The 19,244-nt window shown below is 38.3% G+C and overlaps 1 protein-coding gene across 1 annotated transcript in view; it reads right to left on the minus strand.

Moving 5' to 3' along the window:
• Window positions 1-1,765: 1,765 nt before the first annotated feature.
• RFX7 (regulatory factor X7) overlaps window positions 1,766-19,244 on the minus strand; it is a 150,229-nt gene continuing 132,750 nt past the window's right edge. The window contains exons 5-9 of the mRNA XM_067747679.1: window positions 15,353-15,469; window positions 13,969-14,053; window positions 13,122-13,329; window positions 9,515-9,810; window positions 1,766-7,911 (exon numbers count right to left, since the gene is read on the minus strand). Coding sequence (XP_067603780.1) covers window positions 4,627-7,911; window positions 9,515-9,810; window positions 13,122-13,329; window positions 13,969-14,053; window positions 15,353-15,469 — 3,991 coding nt within the window. The 3' untranslated portion in view covers window positions 1,766-4,626. The remainder of the gene's footprint in view (window positions 7,912-9,514; window positions 9,811-13,121; window positions 13,330-13,968; window positions 14,054-15,352; window positions 15,470-19,244) is intronic.

A 19,244-nucleotide genomic window follows, 5' to 3' on the forward strand; every position in this document is an offset into this window, starting at 1 on the left:
TGCAGCTCTTCCTATTATTAGCTGTTACTCCTACCAGTTAATATCTGAGCTAAAATTTTCTCACTTGAAAAATGATATTCTTTCGTAATTGTTACAATGAGAAAATCAGAATATATGTGAAGTATTTAATACAAGGTTTAGTGCAAGGAAATATTCTATATATGGTAGTAATACCATTCTCATGATACATTTCACTTATAAAACTATTTTCCCTTCTCTCTAAAATTAAGTAGTTCTTAGAAATAAAACCTATCTTGAAAGTTGTTGCCTTTTTGTTTTTCCCCTTCTAAACTTATAGCTCCAGGACTAGTCATATACATATTTTTTAAAAATTCCAGATCATGTGCTATTGATAAATGATCCCATTCACAAATTTGTAATTCTAATTATTTAAAAATTCATTGATAGCAATGTATATCAAAATAAATCTCTACAGACTCAACAGAATCAAAATCTCGGTCTTCTATGACAGTAATAGGTACTGAGGCAATTTACACTTATGATATTCCATAATATCTGATTTTCAACTCAAGAGAGGGAGGCAAGACACAAGTTAACAGTTTACACTAGTTTACAGGCTACTTCTAAATGTAGTCCTTACTAACGACCTCTTTTGCCCAGTTCATGGATCCTCAGAGTGTGAACGCTCACCTTTTTTCTTCTAGATAGCATGCCATATATACTTCTAATTCGCACTTATCAAAGAACATGCAATCAGTTCTTCACAAGACTATGAGCCTCTCTCAAAGGTGGGCACAATATCTTAAGTCCCTGGTATCTTCTCTAGGTTATGGAACTCATTTTCAGTGGATGATCACATGCTCCTGGAAATGGGCCCCTCCCCTAGCTATAAAAGATGAATCAAGAATCTAAACTAGTTAGTTTTATGGTGGGCCTTGACCTTCTTTTTTCTAACAAGATTAAGTAGGGGGTGGAGTGGGAGGGAGTAATGGGAGAGTATGGGAAAGATATTTTTCTCTCTGATAAAAGGCTGAGAGCTGCCCTTACCACCTTGTTTGGGATGTATGAAGATACCATATTTGGAGCTGTGGTAGTCATCTTGTGACCATGAGGCAATAGACACAGAACAGCAACGCTGAAGCTGATGGAACACAGAAAAAAACACTGAGTCACTGAATGAACCTGAGCACCTCCTATCACCAAAATTCTTATTAAGCTAAAAATAAATGTCCTTATGGCTGAAGTCAGTGTTAGGTTTTCTCTTACTTGCAGCCAAAAGCACCTCAGATACTACATAACACTTCTTCCTCCAGAATTTCTTATTGGTTCATTATATCCATTGGTTCCTGTTCTGCTTGCCTGTTCTTCACCAAAATGCCTATAATGCTTTTGCACATAGCTATGCTTTAAAATTTTCTGTTACTTTTCTATTCAAAGTTCCCCAAATACCCATATCTAGGTACTACACAGACTAACATTTGAAAGCAAACAGTATATGTCAGTGAACGAAAGGAAAGACCTTTTTTTTTTTTTTTTTGGACAACATAAAGCTCTATGCCATGTATCATTCATTGGTAATAAACTCTAAGTTAGTAGCAGAGTTCTGATGAACAAAATAAGATCTGTGTAGCCCTCCGGATTAATAGCAGAGAATAGATTAGCAGCACTGTTCCTCCTGATGCTGATTTTTTCCCATTTTCTCAACTTTCATGAGATCAAAGGAAGAAATGCTTCAGGTCTGTTTACAAAATGGCATGCTGTCTACATAAAACGGATCCCATAAATCACCTTAAGATCCAGTCAGTTTAATATAAAATGTTTTTAATTGTTTTTGAAAACATTTAAAAAACAATTTTTGAGCACTTTCAATAAAAAAAGAGAACTGAAATGCTACTGCAATATTCAACTACTGTAGTTTCAGCAGGTACAACAGACAACAAAACACTGGGGAAATCTTGAATTTTTGCACTAAATGAAAACATGAAACAGGGCTTGTTTTTGTCATTTATGGTGTAGTAAAACACATTATAGTACAAGACTGTTATATGAACCTCTGATGCACTGCACAAAAAAACACTTTCCTTCTTTTCAGTTCAAAAGTCAGTGCTTATTGCAATCATATGCAAAATTATTTACTTCATGAAGTCTTATCATGATAAACAGTATGCAAAATGTTTAAAACATCAAAACAATGAAAATAATCTGAGAAAAGAACATATTCAACAATAACTAAGCAGAATTAGTAAACATAAAAAAGCAAATAACTTGTGAATAACTATGCTTGTCTGGTTAACAATGAACCAGTTTCAGTACAGCCAAGAAAAAAAAAAAAGTGGTTACAGGAATACCTAGTACTGTACAAGATAAGTCAATAACACTCATGCACATTTTGTGATCATGTATTAACATGGTGAAGCAAACTAAACTTAACTTTTCCTGCTGTAATATTCTCATGTAAGAGAATAAGAAATAGAAATATCTCATTGAGATTAATGCACATTGCTACATAAGACAATTTTATCTGTCACTTTGATGACATTTTGTCTTTTCATAATGAAACACATTTAAAAAGTTTAATCTGTGGACTGTATTGGTTGCATTTATCCTAAGAGATGTGCCTACCACAGGTTCAACAAATTTAGTGCAATATATGAACCCCAGAAAGTTTGCTGGACGAATTCAACCAAATTTAAAGTGTTTGCTGCAATACTGTACAAGGGGTTAAAAATCCTCCAGTCTTTATATTTTTATCAAAAAAGATTTCCATTATTTTTGTATTAGTAGGAAGTTAATAATGTAAACAAGGGATTAGAATGGCCTCAAAATCTCCTTTTCAGAGTATCTCATGTAGAAAGGCTCCCATCATTTGTTAAAAGAAATCACACAGTTTCCTTTGGGTATTGCATACTTTGGTGTGCAGTAGTGCTGTGTCTCAATGTACAGTGAAGAAATAACTAGCATCAAGAAAGAAAGTCTAACAGATCATTAAATCAAGATAACAGCAAACACACACAAATGCCAATAACTAGGACATATCAATATATAAACCTCTGAGCCAAACCTAGCACCATTTATTTATCAAAATGTTAATACCCTACTTTGCAAATTTATTGAACAATGAAATCTTATTAAATTAAACCCTTCATCACATGTTAAATATTCATGGATTGTAGTCTTCTGATTGGCTTACTAATTAAGGTAAAGGAAAGCTTAGCTAGGCTCAAGGTAGCATAGAAATGGTTTAATGTTAGCTTTAAAAACTTAACGGCAATTTTTAAGTCTATTTGAAACTGATCTTGAAGCTCACTTAAATGGAGCTGTCAACTAATGAGAAGATTTGTGTCAGCATGAAATTCATAAATAATTATTCACAAAACAAAATGGGAGCCGCAGAGAGAAACATTTTAAAACAAATCCTGAGTGCTTCTTTTGCAATTGTGGTTATCACAATAAATAAAAATTAAGCATGTTATAAAATGCTCCTCTTCTTCAAGTACTATTGATATCCCCTTTGTTTTATCAGAGATACAAAGATTTGTGACTTCAGACCTCAGGTGGTGAAATGTTTTCTGTTTAGTTTTTTATGTTCTCTCCTGCTTATTTGTCTTTCAAAGGGATTCCCATGATCAAATTGCATTTCTATATTCAGGAGCAGTGAAGGAGTCAGTCACTAAATCGAGGACTTATAATTAAAACCCTTCAAAATAAATCTTAAATAGAATTTTAATATGTGCATGCAGACATACTGTGATGAAACTAAGAAAATGCTTTTAGTTTCCTTCTAAATTCCCCTATCTCAACTACCAAATAATAAAACATAAAATATTCTTCTAACATGCTTTTATTTATTCTATTAAATTACAATGTTTGGAATTACGTACTTGTTTTGTTTGTGTGTGTGTGCACGTGCGGGCATGTCTCTGTGTAAGCTCCATGTTAAAATCAACATTTTAAAAGAAGACTAATGCAAGGTCACAAATATAAATGGCTACTAGTTTTTTCCTTTTAAATATTTTAGCGCAGCTTTTGCTTTCCTTACATTAATATTTAATTTTCCATTATCTTCTCCTATTTAAGCCCTTCGTTGCAGGTGCAAATGGTACTGAAGTCCCAGAAAGTCCTACAGAGATTTTTTTTTCATTCTACAGTAGCTCTATGCTTCAAGCCTAAATATTTATAATAACCTGAATATTATCCCTGTTTCAAGGAAGACCTTCTTGTCTACAGTTCACCTTAACTATGATTTCATATCTAAATGATAATGCCAACAACAAAAAATATCCTATACCTAAAATCAATGGTTTCCTCTAAAATCTGTGCAGATCAACCAATGAATTAAAATAAACTTATACAAAATAAAGATCTAGACTGCTCTCGTAAAAGCTGGTTATTCTTTTGCTTACTAGCAAACAATGTGATTAAATGGGGAACATTATAAAATTGAAAACCTAATATTTGTTTTTCTACAGCCTACTCTCTTCAGAAACTTGTTAAGAGCTGAGGCGAGTCTAACCATTTCCTACTGAAGAAGAAACCGCTTCTGCAGCAAACTCTTAAAATGTCACAATGAATAGTAAGTGTTTCTGCTGCGGGAGGCACTTCCATTAAGACAAATACAATACATGTGTCTTTCGATACAGTGTGCTACATATTATAAAATACAATTTAACCCAACATTTCAACAGTAGGGTGGTCCTTGCTTTCTATCCATTCAAAACCTGATGAAGTCATAGAGCTCATGGATTCACTGCAAATTTGTTGAAATAATGGGTCATTCTTTAATTCTTCCAGTGTAGCTTCATCATCTTGTCCCTGCTGACGACCTGGATCAAACAGTAGATTTGGATCTAAAGCATTCAAATCATTGATGCTGCCTGAGAGCTCAGAAGACAACCTGATGTCGCTAGAAAAATCAGATGCAGGATTAGTGAGATCAGATGCTACCTGACCTACCAGCTGCTGGTTGGTTTGCAAGCTGTCTCCACTCAACAGGTCTTTAACAGTGCTACTGAAATCTAATTGTTGCTCTCCAATTTCTGATTGTGCTTGATTATCGCCAGGAGAAAAACTGATCTGATCGGTGCTATTACTTTTGGTGAGGTAAGATGGTGCTTGGAATTCATAAATAGAAGTGCTGGAATCGATCATATTCTGCGGATTGGCACTAGGAAAGACAGTGGAAGTTTCCAAAATCTGAGTGAGATTCATCCGGGCTGTATAATTGGAGGGCAGGTTGTTCATGCCCAAACCTCTCACTGCATCATCATTGTCAGAATCAAGTTTACTCAACAAAACATTGGTTATTTTTTTACTGTTTGTTTGCTTCTGAAGAGCATTTGGGAAGGCTGTTTGCATCATGACTGTCAATGGAACCGACTGACTTCTTTGAGCTATGTTGTTGGCACATGCATCCGTGTGAACGTTTGTGAAAATATGAACTTCAGGGGTTACTGGACTTCCAAAGGGGGTCACATTAGATCGGGGGATATTAGATACTGGGTAGAGGGTGCTTCCACTAAGATTACGTTGGCGATGAACAGCAGGGCTCACGCTTCGGCACCGGAAGTTGCTGCTGGCCGAAGAGTTAGTTCCTTTATTATCAAGAGGGGCAGGGACCGCAAAGCCCTCCTGTTTGTTGGTGCTACTTACAGTGGCACCTTGATGCTGCACAGGAGAGACAGGAGTCAGACGACCAAAATGAGTGTCATGATGTCTGGATTGAGACTGGTAGGACTGTCCAGGCACAGCAAAAGCATGAGGTTTCCTGAAACGGTCTTCCACTAGTTCCTGATAGCTTGGGAGAATGCCATGGCCAGAAACGGATGAATTACCAACCCCACTATACCCATTATTCATCCATTCAAGCTTGGTTTTGTCGGGGTGTGTGGCCATGGGTCTCTGCATCGGTTTCACAGGACTACTTGAGACAATGCTGGCGTCATGATATGCCATACTGGAGCTTATTGGGGTAAATGCAAATGGATTCCTGCATTCCACGGGGCTGGGAGGGACACTGCTGCTGCAGTTAGAATGCGGAGTACCGATGGGTGTATGTCGGCTACTTCCTAAAGCACTATCCACGGGCGTGGTCTGGGCCAACCTGGAGCAAGGGCTCTCCCGTGACAGGCTCTGAGACCCAGCAACCACTTCAGATGTAGGGGTGGGGGTGGGGGTCGGGGTCGGGGTCGGGGTGGGGGTCGGGGTGGGGGTGGGGATCGGAGTGCCATTGCTACGGATGGGGTGATAGAAGTGGGTGCTGGGGGCGTGAGATGACGCTGGAGCGCCTGGAGTCACAGACTGACTCTGAAGGGTCATTCCCAAACAGTTACCGTAAGCATGGGAATTGTTCATTGACATCTGCTGCTCCATGAGTACCAGCTCCTCTACAATACTGTCCTGTGTAAGCTCCTCATCGAAAGGAAAGTAGCTTTCATTTGCTTGGGAAACAGAAGGCTCGAACTCCTTCAGTTCGGACTGTAGAGGTAACTGATCTGAAGACTGTGCTTGCATTTGACTCAAAGAAGATTCTTGTATCTGGCTGTGTAGTTGCTGGGAATACGTGTCCTGTGGCATTCCTTCTAATTCCCAAACAGACTTCTCTAAGTCATTGATATCAGAGTGCTCAGGAACTGTCATGACACTGATATCTTGCTGTTGTTCACAGCCGGCAGATAGAAACTCAGAATCCTTAGTGACCTGTTGCCATTCATTTGGATTAAAGCTGCCATGCGATTTTGAATCACTGTCCAAGAGAAAGACACTGCCTTCAAGCTTTACTTTTATATCTGGAGATGATGATGGTGTGGTTTGCTGTTCTGAAGCTAAATCACTGGTAACAAGAGCAGAGGAATTCACTTGCTGAGGATGACTTGCCACTACGTGTGAGTTAACATTTGTTGATACCTTGCTAGGAATCTGAGAACCTGCTGCTGAACTTTCCGTTTTCCCTGAATGTGGAACCTTTTGGTCCTTCTTAACACTGCCTGGTTTCTGACCTTCTGAGATAACTGCAGAAAGCTGTTCCACAATTGGTTTCTTTACAGGAGGCACCTGGGACTCTTGCAATGCAGAAGACAGCCGCTTTCTTGGACTTTTAGTGCATAATTTAGGGTCTTTATTTATTGAGTCACCATTAGATGGTGAGCTGGTGCTGGTGAAAGTTAAGTTCTGAGTGGCAACTGAGAGAGTGATAGTGCTTTGATTATTGCCTGTTGAAGTGCCTGGCAGAATTTCATTACAGCGATTTTTACATTTGGTCCTCTGGTCACAGACCTTAGTTGCTTTTATTTCATTAACACCTTCATTTGAAGGTTTTTGCACTACTCCCTCTGTATTACTTTTCTGCCCTGAGAGGGCACTAGGTGTTGTTTTGGGCACGTCAGCCCCATCAGAGTTCTCTTGGCACTGTAGAGGATGCTCATCTGATGACATCTCAGGTTCCATTTTGACTTCCACAGCAGATGGTCCCCCGGTGCTGCTGGTCCTGGATCCAGGAGACTGAAGTGAAACAACAGAACCATTCTTGATCTGTGGAATGGTCCTTGATTCTTCCGTTGTTGCTGCAGCACTGTTTACTGAGGCAGAATGTTTCAGAGGGGCACTACTATTGCTGGGTGTGAGGGATATTGCTGTCATTTTCACCACATTTAGAGAACTCACGTGTGACGTGGGTACAACAGCGGTTTTGATGGGACTACTAGTAAAGAGGACAGTAGTTGGAGAGCGGATGGTGAGGGCACTGGTGTTGGCTGGTTTGGGTAAGATCTGAGGGTAGCGGTGCCGGGCAGAGCGATCCCCCCCAGGACTGGCTGGGACGTGCTGAGGAGTCTTTGGTGCCTGCTTCACAGACTGCATGTGCTGAGTGACCACCTGTACATTGAGGGGAAGAACTTTGCCGTCAGAAGAACTCATTGGACTTGGTGAAGTTACCAGTTGCCTGGTCCGTTGGACCTGTTAAAAAGGCGGAAAACAAAAATATCAGATGTAACAAGTCTAGAATATAAATAGCAATTCATATATTCATTAGTATTAAGGCAGTTAATACATGTAATGCTAAAAAGAAAAAAAAAGACAGTTCGTATGTTAGACAAGTTTTTAGACCAGATTCGATAGGATCAGACGAGTAAATACTATAATAAATGCAACACAGTGTAATACAGTTACCAAATACAATGATATGTAAGAAGAGTATTAAGACTTCAATGAAAAACTTCACATTTGTGATGAATACTTGCTAAAACAATGAATTTGAAGGAGGTTATAGGAGCAGAAATAAAATCTTGAAGAAACATGCAACTATAAAGGTATCTAACTGGAGTCTGTGGCAAGATGACTCACTCACAGGGGAGACTGTCTTATAAATGGATCTACCTTGGGCATTACTAATAAACCACTGTGGATAAGGTCTCAGATAAAACTACTGCCTTCCCCAGTTTGCTCTACAATGAATAGTGCAAGAGTATGGTTCCCAGGTATTCCATGTTTCAATAACATGATGATGACGATGATAAGGATAATGATAAGAACAGGAAAAACCACAAGATACTATATTTCCCTAATAACATCATAAATAACAACATAAAATACCATCTTGCTTTAGCATGATGCACTCTCATTTTATTTTTATTTTTTTATTTTTAAACATTAAAAAACAATTATTTATTTATTTTTGGCTGCTTTGGCTCTTTGTTGCTGCGTGTGGGCTTTTCTCTAGTTGCGGCGAGTGGGGGCTACTCTTCGTTGTGGTGCACGGGCTTCTCATTGTGCATGGGCTTCTCATTGCGGTGGCTTCTCTTGTTGTTCGGCATGGGCTCTAGGAGCACGGGCTTCAGTAGTTGTGGCATGCGGGCTCAACAGTTGTGGCTCACGGGCTCTAGAGCGCAGGCTCAGTAGTTGTGGTGCACGGGCCTAGTTGCTCTGTGGCATGTGGGATCTTCCCGGACCAGGGCTTGAACCCGTGTCCCCTGCACTGGCAGGCGGATTCTTAACCGTGGCGCCACTAGGAAAGCCCATGCACTCTCATTTTAAAAGCCTCTTCATCATAAACTCAGTTGTGTGAGACAGACAAGTAGACCATAACCTCTATTTGTTGATAAGGAAAGAGACTCAGAGTAGCTTAGAGACTTGACCAAGGTCCCACCACTGAGACAAGTCTATGTTAATGTACTACCAACACATATTACAATTTTGCTCCATCTGAATGTTAAAAAGGAAACAAATATAAACCAAAAAAAGTTTGCAATTTTGTCACCTTTGCTTGGCTAGAGATGAAACAACTCTGAAAATGACTCATCTCTTACATAAAGCTCTGACTGGTTATGTGCAAACTTGTATGTCTTGTAATTGCACTTCTGTTCCTTTTATAGCTCACGCTGTAATCAACAACGTATATCCTGAATAAAAGAACCGACTGAAGTGAAATCTGTGTGTGGTCACAAAATCAGTTTATAACTGAATCTACACCTATACTTGCCTCCTTCTTCTGTGCCACTTTTAACTAAACAACTGACTTCCCACAATCCCAGTAAGGCCAAATGCTATTTAATGATATTACCGGAATGGGGCTAGGGACAGCTGCCACAACGATACCAATAGGCTGAGGAGAGAGGATTGCAGGATTTCCATTAGAAAGACTAGTCACTCCATTGGTTGTAGCGCCTTCTGATTTTTTTGCTGAGGATTCTCCTGGCAAAGGGGATTGTAGTTTCTGTTCTTGTTGTTTCTTTTGGATTTTCCGTTGCAATTGCTGTTTAGCGTCAATAGGAGATGGCAGAGTCTTCACTTGGGGCTGAAAGGAATTACTTTCAGCTGTAGGTATAAAAGCAGAAGGCTGGGTAATTCCTTTAATTCCTGAAAATAAACAGAAAGTAAAGCTAAAAGACTCCTCTTTATAGAAAGCGGTTACAACTCAATTTCTAAGACTATGTAGCCATTTACTGGACAAAGCAACCAAACCCAGCAAATTTTAACTCACAGTTTCTTTATGAAGCATAAATATTACACTTCCAGTTTATAAACATTTGTCAATACGGTTTTAACTGACACCTTAAAAAACGGTTCAACTTGGGTGACAGCTGTAGTTATATCTGCAATAATAGATGAAGATTTTGAAAAGAGTAGTAGCTATGTCACTAATGTGCAAAAGCTAAGATAAATGCCAAGAGAGCATGTTTTACATATTATCAGTAGATGTCAGAAAAATCTTCCTTCCCCCTTCTCTAACTAAGAAATTCATGCATTTTCATGATTTTAATTCTCAGTCCACAAGGGGTACTCAATAAATATTTGCTGAAACCATCCATATCTTAGAAAAAAATTGTACGGGGAAAACAAGTCTTTAATTCTACATGAATTTCATGAAAACAGGTAATACAATTTTAACCGCTTTAATTAATTAATTAATTACTCCAGTATGACCTAGGAGAAACTAAGCAGAGCTTCTTAATAAGACTGAGGTTAAGATATTCTAAAAAAGGGTCACTGAGAAAGCTTTTTAAAGTAGTAGTAAGATCAACACTGAGGAAAAGGAATGATAAAATAAGCAAGGGATAAATTTTAAGAAAACTTGATTATGTAATACAACTAATTTTTCAAAAGCTCATTTCACATTTAGGGAGTGGCATTAAGATCATTAGATAGTGAGCAGGGGTCAGTAGAAACAGTGGAGAGAGGCAAAGGGAGGACACCCCTGTCCTGCTGGCACATCCTGACCTTCCCTTCCCCAGCCGTTTCTGCTTTTCATCTTGTCAACAGCAACAGCTTCGTGAGTGGGAGGCGGGAAGGAGAGAAAGGGACTGTAAACTCTAACCCACACACTCACTGCTCAACAATCCCACATGTTCTGACCGCCTTTTTATCACCTAAGTACTATTCTTTCTCCTCAAATCCAACTCGAATTGCGCTGCTCCCATCCAGTCCGCAGCCTCGGCTCTGGCTGCTCAGCACCTGAACCCGAGGGCCTGTGCCAACCGCTCAAGCTCGCTGTCTCATGCCTCCTGCTAGGGTTTCTGGACAGGCATGAGTTCCAAGCAGCTGCTTACAAAGGACGTCTGTAATACAACCTGTTCTTAATATGGAGACGATATTTACAAAAAACCAAGTGCACCTTCAAAGGAAGAAGATTCATCACTACCAAAGATATTTTTAAAAGTGGCAATGGGGCTTCCCTGGTGGTGCAGTGGTTAGGAATCTCCCTGCCAATGAAGGGGACACGGGTTCGAGCCCTGGTCCGGGAAGATCTCACATGCTGCGGAGCAGCTAAGCCGTGTGCCACAACTACTGAGCCTGAGCTCTAGAGCCTGTGAGCGGCAACTGCTGAGCCCAGGTGCCACAACTACTGAAGCCCGTGCACCTAGAGCCCACGCTCCACAACAAGAGAAGCCACCGCAATGAGGAGCCTGTGCACCACAACGAAGAGAAAGACGCTTGCTGCAACTAGAGAAAGCCTGCATGCAGCAGCGAAGACCCACTGCAGCCAAAAATAAATTTAAAAAAAAAAGTGGCAGTGGCTGCGAACGATATTTCAGAAGATTGTTAAAAAAACAGTCAGCCTCCCGAGCTACTTTCAAAAAGTGAAAATGCCTACTTATATATGTGATTTTTTAGTATTTTGGTTTAAAAAATATACCTTTCTTCACACTTAGCCTTAAAAATCCATTCATTCAACATTTCTTTCAGTGAGACTATGTGAATAATGTGGGAAATAAGAAGATAGAGATGTCTCTGTTTCTTTACCCCATGATACCTCCTAAGTCCTCAACTTGTGGAAGTACTCTTCTGGGTGTCAGTAGGGGTAGCAGAAAGAGAACACAGAAAGCTGAAGGGCCCATATCTTTTAGAACCTCATTTTGCCAGAAGCTAGGAAGACAGTCTGGTGTAAAGGAGTAACCTGGGTTTTGGAGAAGGACAAACCAGGATTCAAATTCTGGCTAATTCCACTACTTATTTGACTATGGACAAATTACTTAACCTCCCTGAATCTGTTTCCCGATCTGTAAAATGGGAATAAATATCCCCTACCTTACAGGACCGCTGGGAGAATAAATGAGGTAACAGATGTGAGCTATCTAGCTAGATAAGGCTGCCTAAGCACTCTTCTGCCCCTGTGTAACTACATAACTATACAGATTAGAGCCATCCATTTTATATCGAGACAGGAAAAACTATGAGGAGGCTCTTGTAAAAAGCTATTTTGCTGATATTTATGGTCCTCAATTGACAATAAAATGAGAGAACAGAACAATCTCTCTCACACACATACTGAAAATGCTTAAAGCTTCTGATAAATTTAAACAGAGAAAAAGGATTCCTTATTAAAATAATGAAGTTAAGATAGAAAAGTAAAGTCATTTAAGAGTATAATTATAATTATAATTCTGGCTGTGATAAATCTACTGTTTCATATTAATAAATTTTTTATAGAAGTTATAATTTCCCAGAGTAATAAAAAATGTATTCACTCTTTTTTTAGGTTTATAAAGTATGACTGAAATAAGACATTTTAAAAATTTCATTAAAATAGATACTTTACACAGCTATTAATTTAGGAGGGAGTTATTATTCCAACGATACTGTCAGTCCTAATACTGTTAATTCTTAAGTTGCTATCTGAATAAAAATACTCATCTGAATGCATATTAAAAAAAATCACTCTTGCTATTTCATAGTAATGCTTCACATGGTTTATTTTTTGTGAGACTAAGGTACCTTTCACATTGTCCAAAGATCATTTCACTTATAAGTATTAGTTTTGGGGATAGGAGTCTTAGCAAGTAATTAAAAAACTTAATCTTACTTTATATTTGTCATATTTAATTTATCAATTTAGAAATACATATATACTTAAAAGTACACATACACATCTTCTTTAAACTTTAAAACAGCAATGGAAAAATTAATGAAATACCAACTAGGAAATCATAAAAGTTTCATACTTAAGCAGAGCAACATACAAAGCTATAACTTAAAGTTTATCATGAAAGAACTATTATTATTTTTGTTAGCTCAACAAGCCCATCTGAATTTAGTATTAAGGGAAGTAAGAGTGGACGCATACAAATACTAAAAAGACAAAGGAGGTTTTTAGCTAAGCTCTTCTTTTTACTACCAACTCTAAAGACAGTTAACACCCTGTCAGTTTTAGCTTGTTAATAATTTTGTACCTGGTGGTGCTGCGGCCATTACAGTTAGAGCTGCCACCGACTTGGTGCCTATATAGTGACTTTTTACAAGGAAGCGGGCTAATTCCAAGACCGTGTCAAATGGCTGGCTTAACACTTTCTGGGCCCATTCACACACAAGACGGCAAGCAGAAGTGATAACTTCCTCATCAATATTTTGAAGCTGCCCAGAAGGTTCAGCTCCTTCCAACTAAACAAAGGAAAAAGGAAAAAACTTTTAAAAGAAAGTTCAGAGAAATTAAATTGAAGCACACTTAAGATACATGTTCTTAATCAGAAGACACAATATAAAACTATTGAGTCAAAGTAGTACTAAGTGAGTGGTACTGGCAGGCATAAAAGTACTGCAAATATGAGGTCTATGCCTATACCCACTGGTGCACAGCCACCAGCAGTGTTGTGAATATAACATTTAAACATATATTGTTAAACATATATGGAGACTAACAGATCTTTTGAATTTTTTAAAAAGCCTTTTCTAACATCAAGAAAACAAGCTATGCCATAAGCCGTATTTCCTCTTCTGAAAACATTCGTTCTACACGTTATTCTATAACTTAAATTTTCCTCTTGACAATATATACCATAGATATATCTACCAATCAGGAACTTTAGATCCATCTTTTTTCTCCTTAATTTCACGAACCACGGTGATATAAGTCATATATGCTAACAGTTACCAGCCACTGTTGAATTTTTTGGCTCATTTATTTAGTAAAAGACAGTTCCTGGTCCCTGGTTTTATCCAAATGAGACCATGCAGAATCGTTTCAATGTTGATAATAAGGTATAATTCTACTTATCAAAAAGAAAAGGCAGAAATTCTTACCCCATCCCCAGTTTTGTGAAAATCAAGATTGGGTAGTGTTGGCATATGAACAAAAGCTTTTTTTCTTAGTCCACTGTAGCAATACGTAATAAATGGTTAAGGTCTGAAGTACTCGAAATTAAATGAACTGTTTATATAGTTAGCACTTGAAAAGTAACCATATATGAAATGAGAATAAAATCAGCCTGAGATACCATCGACTTTCTGAATTCTTCTGTAAAAGAAAACTTAATTATTAGAAGCTCAGGACATCTTTACTCTTTTGAAACTGAAACAGTCCTTGTAGAATGTTACTGGCTCAAATGGAACAAAATGATTTTCATCTGTTATAAATTTTATGAATAAATGTTCCTAATAAGCGGTGCCAGCCACCAGTAACAAACAGGTCAGAAGGAAAGGAATATCCAGATGGAAACCTGGCAGAGAGAAGGGAAACTTTAGCCCAGGGCACTGGGACAAAAACAACTCTTATGAGTGTCACAAGAGCTTTAACCTTTTCACTTCTCTTTTTCCACTGAAACGTACAGGATTATCACCTGTAACATGCCAAAGACACATGAAGACATTTTTGTTTGTACTCAGGAAACAAGACTCGGTCGTGCAACAACTGGTTACAGAACACCTGGAGCCGTTTGAGAAAAGCAGCCTCTCCCCTTCCCCTCTTCATCTCCCCCACAGCAGAATTTTTATGTTTTGGAAAAGGCCAAAAGCTAAGCAGAGAGAAATGATGCATTTCTAATATGATACAGAGACCCTCCATGTTACAATCTTCTTCCAAGGGTAGGAAGAACTTTAGTAAACTCTTAATTTTAATTTCCTTACTTCTGTTTGCTCCTAAGTATTTCTCTATCATGAGAGGGGCCTTTTCTATGCCCTGGCTTTAATTTTAATACAGCCTTTAAAGGGTTGGATGAAAATACAAAGAGAACACTAATCCTACAGCACAAGTTCCACAAAAAAATTGTTTGAATGTTGTATATATTGCCAAAGAGATCCCTATGTTTCTAAATTAGAGGAAGGAAAGATGATAAACTAACATCTTTCTCCACTTTCACTGACATAATTTACAACTGCTGTACTGTGGCGTGCCTTAGTAATTCTATTGTTAAGGAAAAGAAGATCAGACCATTAAGAACACATTATAGTGACAGAGTAAGGTGAAATCTATCACAATCCTAATAACCACTATTTGTTATTTCTCTTGCAGTGTGATAAACAGCTGGGAAAATACAATTTACAATTATTCTAAGTACTTTTGAGTCGTTTATATTTGTTGATTTAAATTTATTTCTAAATATAGTTGCTAGTTGAACTACAGCAGCAGATGTTCTGTAATAAGGGAGAACTTAAAGAGATTACTAAAAACCATTCTGGTAAAGGATATTTAGATTTGCCTCTCGTGCCCAGACGACGTGCCTTCATGTTTGGAAAGACATTTTTCATGATCTTTCCAAAGTCAGCAGCACTTAATGGATGGTAACCAAGATTGTCACAATAGCTCCTGCAAAAGAAGGAGGGATCAATTCAGAGAGAGCAACAGAATTCAGAATCATATTAGCACAGTGTTATTTCAGTCCAATTTGACCCCTATGACAAAGTGAAAAAACACATCTTCAAGTCATTCACCACAAATTTCATTGATACATGCTCATCCTTCTTTAAAGACTAACTCAGGCTTACTTAGCTTGTTTCATCCTCAGGGTACACAGTACTACTGCTTTTAATAGCAAAAACTTGCAGTAAGACATTGGCAGTACAAAGTTTTCCAGCTACAATCCAAACGTGCATTCTGAAATGAGAATATCCAGGCTCGACCAGTAAGGCTATACGTTTCCACATATATATCAAGCTCACATACTGGAATAATTTCCAATGTAAACATTATGTGTGTCAGACATTAGAGACAAAACTACTACATGGTTTGGAATAGAAACACGATGTATTAGAACTAAAAGGGACCTTAGGGATCATCTATACCAACACTCTCATTTTACCAATAAGGGAAAAAAATGAAGGCACAGTGTTCTCACCCCCCTTCCCCCATTATTGCGAGGAGAAGGTACCTTGTAAGGCAGTAACTTCAAGTGGGACCAGGGAAACAAGCCAAGTCTCACCTACTACTAGATCAGGTGTTCTGTTTTTCTATACAGCTGCCAGTCATGGGTAAAAGGCCAATTCCTTCTCTACCAGTTCAGCAGCAGGAAAATGCCATGTCCTGTTCTGGCTACCAAGGCCAACAGTTATGAGGAGAACCGCTACCAAAGAGCAAGTCAGAGGAATTCCAAAATAACTCAATCAAATCTCCCCAGCTCATCCCCCATTTCAGCATCAACTAGAGCAGCTTCTTGATGAAGCAGTCATGCAGTAGAGAGCCAAGGAGAGAGGTTTAGGATGAAGAAGGAAAACCCCTGGAATGGGCAGCATATAACAGTAACTGGGACTTGAGTTCTTGTAGATGGCTGAATACCCTGGCAACACTTCTTGAAGTGACCTGAATTCCAGAAGTCAAATTGGTAGACTCAGGAGAAGGTTGGGACCCCTGGGAGACTTAATAGAGAGAACAGGGTAGGTCTGAAGACTGGTGTTTTTCTTGATTGTGCCCTCCCTATCCCAGCACCAAATACCACACACTTCTGCTGGGGGTGGGGCTGAGGGGAAGGAGAAGAGTTGCCTGGCAAGTGCATTCTCAACAATGCTGCACAGTAGGGAGAAGGGAAAGGAGCTAATATGTATCGAAAACTCCCTCTATAAGAAATATCAGATACATCATATGTAAGTTGAGACTAATACTCCAAGTGTCTGGGGGCCAAGGTTTAAAGCACAAAGTGAAGGAGTGACTATTTTGGGGGGCTGACAATTTAAATGAATTGCATCAAATCATAACCATCTCAGTAGCAAGTTAAATTGGTCATCTTTATGGTTTAAACCAGCGCAGAAAGAAAATGTGAATGATCTCTTTTACACCTTAGGGACTTGATACTTGTTTCCTCTACCTGGAATATTTTCTTACCCTTCAATCCCCTGCTTGTTATGATTTTGAAAGGGTCTCTACTGACTACCCTATCTAAAGCAGTGCTCTCCTGCCATACCCTCACCATATTCCTTGTGTGTGTACTTTCTTTTCAATGCCTGACTTAAAATTATGTAACAGCCAATTTATTTGTTATGTATCCTCCATTAGACTGTAAGTTCAACCAGGGCAGTGACCATATCTATCTGGTTCATCACTGTATTCTTAGCACTCGGAACAAGACTGAAGAGTCATATTATGCCCACGTGTCACATTAAACCTTAATATGACATACAACTTAAAATGACTTTAAATATGACTTAATAAGTATGTCACATTTAAAATGACAAGAAACCTTAAAGAAACACATAAAACAAACAAAGCAAAAAAGAAAACAGTGCCCACTGGCTCCTATGACAGCACTGGCAGAGGGGCCTAAAAAAACTGAAACCAAATAAAGAGAATCAAAGCAATGAGTCTAATGAGAGATATAATATCCATTCTCTTCTCCTTTTGTGATTTAGGTTTTGATATTTTTTCCATTATATTAGTATACCGAAGTTCTTTATTTTGGCAGAAGGGGTAGGTGGAAGGTTGACAAAATTAAGTATCAGGATGACGAATGCAAAATTTGTTTGTCAAACTGAACTAATCCTGAGTGTGATTTCAGAATGTGACCATCTAGTTTCATCTGGTTTTTGATTCTTATTTATTCCACTAGAAGCAGGGAATTCACTATTTGGAAGGATAACAATGAACTTACCTTTAAAATACTCTTTAGTGGATAAATATATAAAGTATCGGTTGGCCAAAAGGTTCGTTTGGTTTTTTCTGTAAGATGGCTCTAGTAGCACTTATTGTCTTTAACTTCATTCAAAACAATTTTGTTAGATTGTATGTGACAGCTGTCATATCAGCGTGCACTTAAAAAAAGACATCAAAACTGGTGAATTTTTGTGTAGCCATTTTAATATTGAAGATGGAAGAAAAAAAGCAACATTATTTCAAGAAAGGTAAAAACGCAACCGAAATGCAAAAAAAGATTTGTGCAGCACATGGAGAAGGTGCTGTGACTGACTGAAGGTGTCAAAAGTGGTTTGCGAAGTTCTGTGCTGGAGATTTCTCGTTGGACAATGTTCCACGGTTGGGTAGACAATTGAAGTTGATAGTGATCAAATAGAGATACTAATTGAGATCAATCAACGTCATCCCACGTGGGAGATAGCAGACATACTCAAAATATCCAAATCAAGCGCTGAAAATCATTTGCACCAGCTTGGTTATGTTCATCGCTTTCATGTTTGGGTTCCACGTAAGTTAAGCGAAAAAAACCTTCTTGACCGTATTTCCACATGTGATTCTCTACTAAAACATAACGAAAACGCTCTGTTTTTAAAACAAACTGTGACGGGCGATGAAAAGTGGATACCGTACAATAATGTGAAACAGAACAGATCATGGGGCAAGCGAAATGAACCACCACCAACCACACCAAAGGCCGGTCTTCACCCAAAGAAGGCGATGTTGTGTATATGGTGGTATTGGAAGGAAGTCCTCTATTATGAACTCCTTCTGGAAAATCAAAGATTAAGTCAAACAAGTTCCCAATTAGACCAACTGAAAGCAGCACTCCACGAAAAGCATCCAGAACTAGTCAACAGAAAACACAGAATCTTCCATCAGGACAATGCAAGACCACATGTTTCTCTGATGACCAGGCAAAAACTATTACAGCTTGGCTGGGAAGTTCTGATTCATCCACCATATTCAACACACATTGCACCTTCAGATTTCCATTTATTTTGGTCTTTACAAAATCCTCTTAATGGAAAAAATTTCAATTCCCTGGAAGACTGTAAAAGGCACCTGGAACAGTTCTTTGCTCAAAAAGATAAAGTTTTGGGAAGATGGAATTATGAAGTTGCCTGAAAAATGGCAGAAGGTGAATACGTTGTTCCATAAAGTTCTTGGTGAAAATGAAAAATGTCTTTTATTTTTACTTAAAACCGAAGGCACTTTTTGGCCAACCCAATACTTTGGAGACATATAATAAACAACTCAAATTATACCTCCTGAATCATATAGTAGGCAATGTTAAGAATAAAACTGCTTATGGTTCAAGACTCTATACGTTGACACCTTACATGTCAAAGAGAAAATAAAGAGCGCCTCAATTTGAAAGTAACAATGACAATACCCAGACAGGTCATCAATTTCTTTAATTTTGTGAAATTAATGAACTGGAAATGAGTTCAGAAGGTTGTAT

Source organism: Pseudorca crassidens, chromosome 1 (assembly GCF_039906515.1).
Source record: "Pseudorca crassidens isolate mPseCra1 chromosome 1, mPseCra1.hap1, whole genome shotgun sequence".
NCBI lineage: Eukaryota > Metazoa > Chordata > Mammalia > Artiodactyla > Delphinidae > Pseudorca > Pseudorca crassidens.